The sequence below is a fragment of the Cajanus cajan genome, chromosome 1 (assembly GCF_000230855.2).
Source record: "Cajanus cajan strain Asha chromosome 1, NIPB_CcT2T_4, whole genome shotgun sequence".
Taxonomy (NCBI): Eukaryota; Viridiplantae; Streptophyta; class Magnoliopsida; order Fabales; family Fabaceae; genus Cajanus; species Cajanus cajan.
The window spans coordinates 39,451,741-39,461,985 of record NC_138517.1 but is presented as its reverse complement, the minus strand read 5'-3'; the positions used below and the strand labels follow the sequence as shown (position 1 = coordinate 39,461,985).

The 10,245-nt window shown below is 30.8% G+C and overlaps 1 protein-coding gene and 1 long non-coding RNA gene across 2 annotated transcripts; both read left to right on the top strand.

Annotated features, from left to right (window-relative positions):
- Window positions 1-265: 265 nt before the first annotated feature.
- LOC145949663 (protein LOL2-like) lies at window positions 266-3,220 on the top strand. The gene is made up of 7 exons (XM_083060333.1): window positions 266-364; window positions 470-577; window positions 719-829; window positions 1,926-2,038; window positions 2,204-2,269; window positions 2,372-2,443; window positions 2,778-3,220. Exons 2-7 carry the CDS (start codon window positions 472-474, stop codon window positions 2,832-2,834), a joined length of 525 nt encoding a protein of 174 aa, XP_082916459.1. The 5' UTR covers window positions 266-364; window positions 470-471; the 3' UTR covers window positions 2,835-3,220.
- Window positions 3,221-8,047: 4,827 nt separating this feature from the next.
- Window positions 8,048-9,976, top strand: LOC109803189 (uncharacterized). Its single transcript, XR_002240145.2, has 2 exons — window positions 8,048-9,694; window positions 9,806-9,976. It is a non-coding gene; the product is annotated as an uncharacterized LOC109803189 (long non-coding RNA).
- Window positions 9,977-10,245: the final 269 nt, after the last annotated feature.

Sequence of the window (10,245 nt, the reverse complement as noted above, 5' to 3'; positions counted from 1 at the left end):
TTTAAATCACATAAATTCAATCCAAGTAGTTAAAATAAAATTGTTAAAATTACATATAAATTAAAATATAAATATTGAAAATGGAATTAGACTGTTTCCTTTTCCTCTATGATTTTCTATTTTTTAAAATTTAAATTTTGGTAGTTGACAAAATATGGCGGTGTAAATTCAACAAATGAAATAAGAGAAATTGTTGGGTTAATTAATTAGACCACCTAAATGAAAAATTTGGAGGTAAAATTTCCTAATTATTAAATATTGATAACAATTGGAGGTTGCAAGTTCAGAATTCAAACTTTCTAATTAATCTCAACGATTCCTCTCATCAACATTCTCCTTCAACATATTCCACTGCACGACACAGGTATTCTTATTCTTCTACCCTTCTCAAATGTTACATATTCTATGATTTGTGTTAGGGATTAAAATTGTTTAAGAGTAACTAATGTGTGTGCATGTGTCTTTGCAGTTATGAGGAGCGTGTGTAACGGGTGTAGGAACATCCTTGTTTACCCTTTGGGAGCATCTAATGTTTGCTGTGCAATTTGCAACACCATCAATTCTGTTCCTCCTCCTCGTATGCTTTCTTTTAAAGATTTCAGATATTTTCTTGTTACAACATGTTTAGAATGTTCATTTGGTTTCACATTGGATTAAATGGTGCAAGCTTAAATGAATTACATATTTAGGGACCTTTAATTTTCTGATGCCTTTGCAGGAATGGAAATGTCACAACTTCATTGTGGAGGCTGTAGGACATTTCTAGTGTACCCGCGTCGTGCTGCAAGTGTGACATGTCCTTACTGTCACGCTATTAACCTTGCACCAGGTACATTACAGCATTCTTAATTAATTTCTATAAGAAACCGTATAAAATTCCTTCCTAATTAATTCTTATAGAGAATGAGAAATAGTATAACATGCATTCCTAATTAATTCTTATAAAGAATGGGAATTCATTCATATATGGAATTAAAAAAGTGTACGATATATATTTACCCTTATATGGAATGATAACAAGTATAATATTCCTCCTAGCTACAGAAGAGTGGAAAATATACAATATTTAATATTATTGAGACTTGCAATATTCATATTTATGAGGCACACACAATATTTAAAGGTAGTAGGAAAAATATTAGGACATATTCTTATCATTATTATTATTAGGATATATATGCTTATCAGTATTAGAATATACTTATTCATCATATCATAACAACTTACTTTACATGTTATGATATGATATAATAGCTTATTAGTTTTATCTTTTAGTTGGTTATGTCTTAGCTATAAATCGTAATTCTTTGCCTTCTTTAGTTTATAAAATGGAACAATAAATCTTGAAAAGAATTATCTTCCGATTCATCTTTCTCCAAGTCTTTACGGTTCATCATAAATGTATAATTTTCATCTCTATAAGGATTGAAAAAATATATAATAATTAATATAATTACAGGGGAGGGAACATGCAAGGATAACAAAAAGTCAATTTTCTAAACCCTAATATATTCATAACCCCTTAAATACAGAAATGCATGCGGAAAACCAACATTTAGCTAAACATTATAGAGCACAGTCCAGATTCATTTGAATATAAACATAACCCAAAACCTGGATTAAAATTAATTTGATTATGTATCCTTGATGAAAGTTTGTAATATTCATGAATGTTATCAGCATAATTCAAATTCAGAGAGCTGTGTAGTATGGTTATTATATGCACAAAATCATACTGCATAAACAACAGTATGTTGGGTGTGTCTGAGAGGTCATTTAATAGGTTCCATTTTCTCTATTGTATGTAATTCCAATGATGAATTCATTATTTTACTGTAATATTTGATGCTTATTAATTAATTATTAGGTTAAATTGTTTATTGACTTTATTAATTGTTGATTTGTGTTGTGTTTTGATAAAAAAGAATTAAATCAAGTAAGCCATGTCCATTGTGGGAACTGCCGGACAACACTCATGTATCCTTACGGAGCTCCCTCAGTCAAATGTGCAATTTGTCACTTTATTACTAATGTCACTGTAAGTATTCATTCATACAATCTATTCAATTTCACCTCATTTAGAAGTATCTAACAGTAGCATGCATGAATGAAAATCTTGGAAATATGATGCAAATAATGTTTTGCATTTTATGTAATATTATTTGTACCATCTGATTAATGGCTTCTGCTTCTTGTTCTGTAGATGACCAATGAAAGGCTTCGCATTCCTGTATTGAGATCAAATGGAACAGTACCTTCTAATTCATCGGTATGCTTTTCTCTTTTTCTTTTGGTGATTCCGTGAGATCAGATGTATTGTTATGTTCTTGTTATGATATTCATATCTATTACATGATTCTGTTGCCTGCAGTCAATGCCTCTTTCTCATACCCAAACTATCATAGTACAAAATCCAATGACTGTTGATTCCACTGGCAAATTGGTATTTACTATTGCTTTTCTTTTTTCATTAGTTTTGGATCCATATTTGACTGGAGTATGTTTTTAGTATAGCCTTTTTTTTTTAATTCCTACTTGAAGGTTATTCATTTTTAATTCTTATATACTACTTGAAGCCACTATTTTTTTTTAATTATCCCTCGTTGGTGACTGAAAACATTTTTTTAAAATAATTTTTTAGGAGTAAAATAAATAAATTTAAATAGACTGATTTAAAAAATTGTGTTAAGGGACTAGAAGGATACTTAAACTTATTTTTATTTTTTTTTTACTTCGTATTACCATTTTTTTTTACTTATAAGAATTTTATGTCACAGGTGAACAGTGTTGTTGTGGGCATTACAACAGATAAGAAAAGATACTTATCAGATTAAACCGTTACATAAAAGTACAAAGGGAAAACATTATTTGACTCACCATCAGCTGCTGGTTCCTGAAGATTTGTTCTTGTATGTGAAATTGCAGCAATTAATAGAAGTTAATATGTTTATACAATACCAGTTTTGGATGATTAAATTTGTCTTTTATGTGATTGCCAAGGTCCACCTTTTGCTGCAGTTGTATCATAAGGTCTTTCATATCTCGAATTATAAGTCCTAGATGAATATTTGATGGTTCCTCATCTTTTGTGACTTGATAAGCAAACTCAGTTATATGTTGTTAATAATATGAAGTGTTTTATATTATGCAAGCATATATTATATAGCCTGATAAAAGTGTCCAGAGTCAACTGGCGTAGAAATCCAGTATCATCGTGGCTGTCCACTGTGTATGACTGATGAAATATAGCAAAATCTAGTATATATAGTGTTTTATTTAGCAAGCATATATATATATATATATATATATATATATATATATATATATATATATATATATATATATATATTATAAAGGTGCTCAGAGTCAATTGGCACAGAAATCTAGTATCAACCTGCTTGTCCATTGCGTATGATTAATGAAATATAGCAAAATCTATGTATGACATACTTGGTGATGTCTCAGATAGTAAAATTTGACAAGTGGTCCATAGGTGATGAATGAAAAATTATCATAGATATAATATTAAAAATAATGAATGGTTGAGATTGTGCTTTAATGAGTAAGAATATATTGTACACCTTCACACAGGATTAATATTTCTGAAATTTTTACTGAAATTTTTTTTTAAATTACCCAAAAAAAAAATCCCTTTTTACGATGCACTGACGCAGCTGCAGTCACTTTCGGAACGGGCCGTTCTGAAATCAGAACAGCCCGTTCTAGATAAAAAAATAACACATGAATAATGAACCAGAACGGGCCGTTCTAGAAGAAAAAAAACACGTGATAACTGGACCAGAACGGGCCGTTCCAGAATCAAAAACGGGCCGTTCTGAATTCGGAACGACCCGTTCTAACCACATATTTGACATAAGCACTTTTCTTTTAAGCAAAATAATTTTTTTTTTCATTCTACTAAGTTACATTTAAAATTTAAGTATAGTTTTTCAATTGAGTGAGATATGAAGCCCCTTCCTCAATGACATCAAGCATCTTATGAATTAAGCTCAAAACTATGCCTAATAAGCTTAAAACCCAAAAAGTCTTATACTAAGATCCATAATACAAGACCAAACAATATAAATTCTTATACTACCAAATATATGAGAAAGGCGATCATCCATGTAAAGTTCAAGTAAAGTGAACCCTAGGCCCACCAAATTCATTGGGCTCACTAAGCTCAGAAGCAGTCAAAAGCTCAAAGGCCCATGAAGTCCAAAACTAGGCCCAATAAGCTTAAAACCCAAAAAGTCATATACTTAGGCCTATAATACAAGACCAAACAATATAAACTCCGATACTACCAAATATATGAGAAAGTTGGTCATCTATGTAAAGCCCAATTAAAGAGAACCTTAGGCCCACCAAATCCATTGGGCTCACTAAGCTCAAAAGCAATCAAAAGTCCAAAGGCCCATGAAGCCCAAAACTAGGCCCAATAAGCTTAAAATCCAAAAAGTCTTATACTAAGGCCCATAATACAAGACCAAACAATATAAACTCCTATACTACCAAATATATGAGAAAGATGGTCATCCATGTAAAGTCCAAGTAAAGAGAACCTTAGGCCCACCAAATCCATTGGGCTCACTAAGCTCAGAAGCAAACAAAAGTTCAAAGGCCCATGAAGTCCAAAACTAGGCCCCATAAGCTTAAAATCCAAAAAGTCTTATACTAAGGCCCATAATACAAGACCAAACAATATAAACTCCTAAACTACCAAAAATATGAGAAAGGTGGTCATCCATGTAATGCCCAAGTAAAGAGAACCTAGGCCCACCAAACCCATTGGGCTCACTAAGCTTAGAAGCAAACAAAAGCCCAAAGGCCCATGAAGTCCAAAACTAGGCCCAATAAGCTTAAAACCCAAAAAGTCTTATACTAAGGCTCATAATACAAGATCAAACAATATAAACTTCTATACTATCAAATATATGAGAAAGGTGGTCATCTATGTAAAGCCCAAGTAAAGAGAACCTTAGGCCCACCAAACCCATTGGGCTCACTAAGCTCAAAAGCAATCAAAAGTCCAAAGGCCCGTGAAGCCCAAAACTAGGCCCAATAAGCTTAAAACCCAAAAAGTCTTATACTAAGGCCCATAATACAAGACCAAACAATATAAACTCCTATACTACCAAATATATGAGAAAGGTGGTCATCCTATTAAAGCCAAAGTAAAGAGAACCTTAGGCCCATCAAATCGATTGGGCTCACTAACCTAGTTTTGGACTTCATGGGCCTTTGGGCTTTTGTTTTGGTCTTGTATTATGGGCCTTAGTATAAGACTTTTTGGGTTTTAAGCTTATTGGGCCTAGTTTTGGGCTTCATGGGCCTTTGGACTTTTGATTGCTTTTGAGCTTAGTGAGCCCAATGGATTTGGTGGGCCTAAGGTTCTCTTTACTTGGGCTTTACATTAGAGCTGTCAAAACGGGCCAGCCCGGCCCATGTGGGCTAGCCCACCTTGACCCACTTTAAAAACAGGCCAACCCAACCCGGCCCGCTTTTAATTTTCTCAAAAAAAATTTGGCCTGACCCGGCCCACCACGGGTTGGTGGGTTATACGTGCCAGCCCACCAGCCCACCAAAAATTTAAAAAAAATTAACAACAAAATTTAAAATTTAAAATTAATTATAAATTAATATAATAGTCATAAAATTAGCATCATTAATAGCCATAAGTCATAACTCATCATACAAAATTAAATACAAATCATGATAAAAGTTCAAAATAAAAATTTTTAATATCCCATCATACAAAATTAACTACAAATCATACTTAAATTTCCATTGAAAAAAAAATTGGTGGGTTGGTGGGCTGCCCGGCCTACCACGGGTTTGGCCCGGGTGGGCCGGGTAAAAGTGGGCCGGGTTGAGATATACCCACCTACTATAAAACTTCTATTTTTTTGGCCCAGCCCGACCCATTTTCAGGGTGGGCCGGGTTGGCCCACGGGTCACAGCCCATTTTGACAGCTCTACTTTACATGGATGACCACCTTTCTCATGTATTTGGTAGTATAGGAGTTTATATTGTTTGGTCTTGTATTATGGGCCTTAGTATAAGACTTTATGGGTTTTAAGCTTATTGGGCCTAGTTTTGGACTTCATGGGACTTTTGATTGCTTTTGAGCTTAGTGAGCCCAATGGGTTTGATGGGCCTAAGGTTCTCTTTACTTGGGCTTTACATAGATGACCACCTTTCTCATATATTTGGTAGTATAGGAGTTTATATTTTTTGGTCTTGTATTATGGGTCTTAGTATAAGACTTTTTGAGTTTTAAGCTTATTGGGCCTAGTTTTGGGCTTCATGGGCCTTTGGATTTTTGATTGCTTTTGAGCTTAGTGAGCCCAATGGATTTGGTGGGCCTAAGGTTCCTTTTACTTGGGCTTTATATAGATGACCACCTTTCTCATATATTTGGTAGTATAGAAATTTATATTGTTTGGTCTTGTATTATGGGCCTTAGTATAAGACTTTTTAGATTTTAAGCTTATTGGGCCTAGTTTTGGACTTCATGGGCCTTTGGGTTTTTGTTTGCTTCTGAGCTTAGTGAGCCCAATGGGTTTGGTGGGCCTAGGGTTCACTTTACTTGGGCTTTACATGGATGACCACCTTTCTCATATATTTGGTAGTATAGGAGTTTATATTGTTTGGTCTTGTATTATGGGCCTTAATATGAGACTTTTTGGGTTTTAAGCTTATTAGGCCTAGTTTTGGGCTTCATTCATAGGATGCTTGATGTCATTGAGGAAGGGGCTTCATATCTCACTCACGCTTAGCACTAAACTACCCACACCTAATGTCATTGAGGCAAAAAGTCTCCTATTCTATCGTGTCTGCTAATTAGGCAGAGGGCCTTTGTCTAACTTATATTTAACGCCACATACATTAGCACCCAATGCAAATCCAAACAGAAAATGAGTATCTCTCCTCACACTAGGTCACATTTAATCGACGCCTAATGTTTGTAGCATTGACAACAAAACCACGAAAGTCTATGCACCTTAAAAGCAATTAAACTAATGTAAATCAAATTCAAAAATATTTGGTAACATCATTTTTTTTAAGAGGAAAATGTCGAGATATAAAAGTAAAACTAACAAATTTTTGCAATAATTTAAATGAGAGAAAATTATATTTATAATAGAAAATTTTGTTTGGTGTTATTTTCAAATTATAATTAGAAATTTACGCATATAATTAATGTAAACCTCTAATTCTAATAGAAAAATATTATCAATTGAAAAACTATACTTAAATTTTAAATATAATTTAGTAGAATGAAAAAAAAATATTATTTTGCTTAAAAAAAGTGCTTATGTCAAATATGTAGTTAGAATGGGCCGTTCCGAATTCAGAACGGCCCGTTCTGGTTTAACTATTCATATGTTATTTTTGAATCTGGAACGGACTATTCTGATTTCGGAACGGCCCGTTTTGGTCCAGTCATCACGTGTTTTTTTCTTCTAGAACGGCCCGTTCTGGTGCATTATTCATGTGTTATTTTTTCATCTAGAACGGGCCGTTCTGATTTTAGAACGGTCCGTTCCGAAAGTGACAGCAGCTGCGTCAGTTCTCCGTAACACGTGTTTTTTTTTGGGTAATTTAAAAAAAAATTCAATAAAAAATTCAAAATTTGGATCCAGTGAGATAAGGTGCATTGGTAAACAGTAACCTTAGATACATCTAGTGATAATTGTTCATGATGCACGATGGACCACTTGTAAAAGTGGTCTTTTAGAGAATTCACCGACATACTTTTCTATGATTGTAACAATGGGAAGGTGTCTAGAAATTGAGGTTTTAATTTTTTTTTAAAGAGACATAAGATAATATAAATCATGATAATCATAATTTTTCAGCGTTTTTACTTACAAAGTTATTTACCAAAGTTTTATAATTGTACAATTTTATGATTTCATTGTCAATTGATAAATAACTAATTTATTCGATCTATTATTATAAAACCTTTTTTCAACTATATATTTTTTGTATTAAATTATATACAAATATCTTCCATTACTTTTAAATTAAGTATGTAGATGATGCAGTTTAAATTTTCAAAGAGTAATTATTAAGTACTTTTAAAAGAAATATGAGAATATGTTTACTTTATTTGTTTAGTTTATATTATTTATTATTTTTGCACATCTAATATAAACAACAAGAATATTTACTGGCTTATTACAATTTAAATTCTTATGATTCAATTATTAATTTTTTTAAACTATTTTATTAGTGTAAAATATTTATCAAATTTTCAATGACTAATATTCACTAAGAAACTTTACTTAAAGAAATTGGGTTAAATTTTAGTCGGGCCAATGACTCGGTAGTAATTATTAATTTAATTATTATATATTTGTAATTTTTTCAAAATTTATATAGATATTTTTACTTTGTTTCTTCCCTTAATTTATTATGCTTAAACGTGTTATGAAGCACAATAGATATTTAAATTATTATTTTTTACTAATTAATTTAATGCATGTATATATTTTATTATTAATAAAAGTATTTAAAAATTAATTTTCATATATTTATTTATAATCATATGTTTTTGTTTCAAATTTCGATTATGTCAGGTAAATAAAGTAAAAACAAAATCATGTATAATTAAAATAGTGTTTCATAAAATAATTAGCATTACTTTTTTATCTGTTTCTGGACAACATTTTTTCAAGATAAATTCAATTATTTTTTTCTTTTTTTAGTATATATTATATAGTTTGAAATTTTGAGAAGAATATAAGTACGTTAAAAAAAATCAGAATTTGGTAACTTTATTTTAATAGGTCGAATATTATTAAGTATTTTCCTACTTTTAGTATAATAATAATAATATATGTACTTTGATTTTTTTTTTAGTGAGAATCTTGTTTCTGATCAATATTCCAAAATTAACATTATTAAATTAATGCAATTCATTCTTATCTTAATAGATTATAAATTTAAAAATGGTTAAAATGCAGTATTTTCTTTAGTAAGCTATACGAGTTAGTCTCTAACTATCAATTGAATCGGAAGATATCTTTGATTAAAGAAAAAAAACGCATGCATTATATATTTGATTTTTTCTATATATAAAATTGATTTTATTTTTTTTATTTATTGTCTTAATTTATTTTGTTAAAACTTGTTTTGATTCGCAATACACATATAATTAAATTGATGTTATTTATATTTAATTAATGTAGATAATTTATTATTAATACAAATCAAATCAGTTTTGCTAGCACAAAATCGTTCTAACCTTATGAAATTAATATTGTTAATTAGGAATTAAAATTATTTGTCATGCATTGCTCTATGCCTATAAATTGACATTTTGTCTTTTAATTGAAACATCACAACCAAAATATAACAAACATACAAACCATTGGTACATTGTAAAGACATAGGGAAGTGTCATGACAATGAACAACATTCGTATTACTGCAGTTATGATTTTGATGATAATTATGTTAATCTTTGTGCAAGCCGATGTCAATCCTCCAACTTCATCTATCGAGCCAAACAATTTTTTTGATAGGGTCAAGTGTTTGGTCAAATGTGGTATAGAATGTGCTACACATATAAGTTATAATTGTTTTACCACATGTTCTTCACTTTGTCATAAAATGTCTAGTGGTGTTGCCTATGATTGTATTAAAGCTTGTGACTTGACCAACTCCGTTGACATCAACACTGGTATATAACTCTACTTTCTTTGACCTTATGTATGTTTTTTTTATTTCTTATTATTGATAATTGAGTTAACTAATCTCTTACACAATTTTAATAATTGACTTTATGTGTCAGATGGTGGCCTTTCTGCATCTTATGCAGTGGATTCTTGCTTGCAAGCATGTAAGAACAAATGATACTACATTACAAGGATGATAATGGAAAAAGTTCTTAGGAGAATGTCATTAGTATAAAAAAAAACTGAAATAAAATAATTTTAATGAATGAGTAATGTATTTTTCTTTATTTTCTGTCTTATTATTTTTATTCTTCTTCATTTTTTTATATTGCTTTCTTCTGATGTGAGAGATGCTAGAATGCCTACCAAAAAAATTAATGAATACACGACTTACTCAAAAGAGTCGAATGAATACATCAATATATCAAGTTTGAAAAAGTTTAGTATGCGATCAATAACACTCTGCAATATATAAACCATAATATAGAATTATGTTATGAAAGTTTATTTTTCGTTAACTAAACATAAAAGCTAATATTTTAAAAATAAAATAATA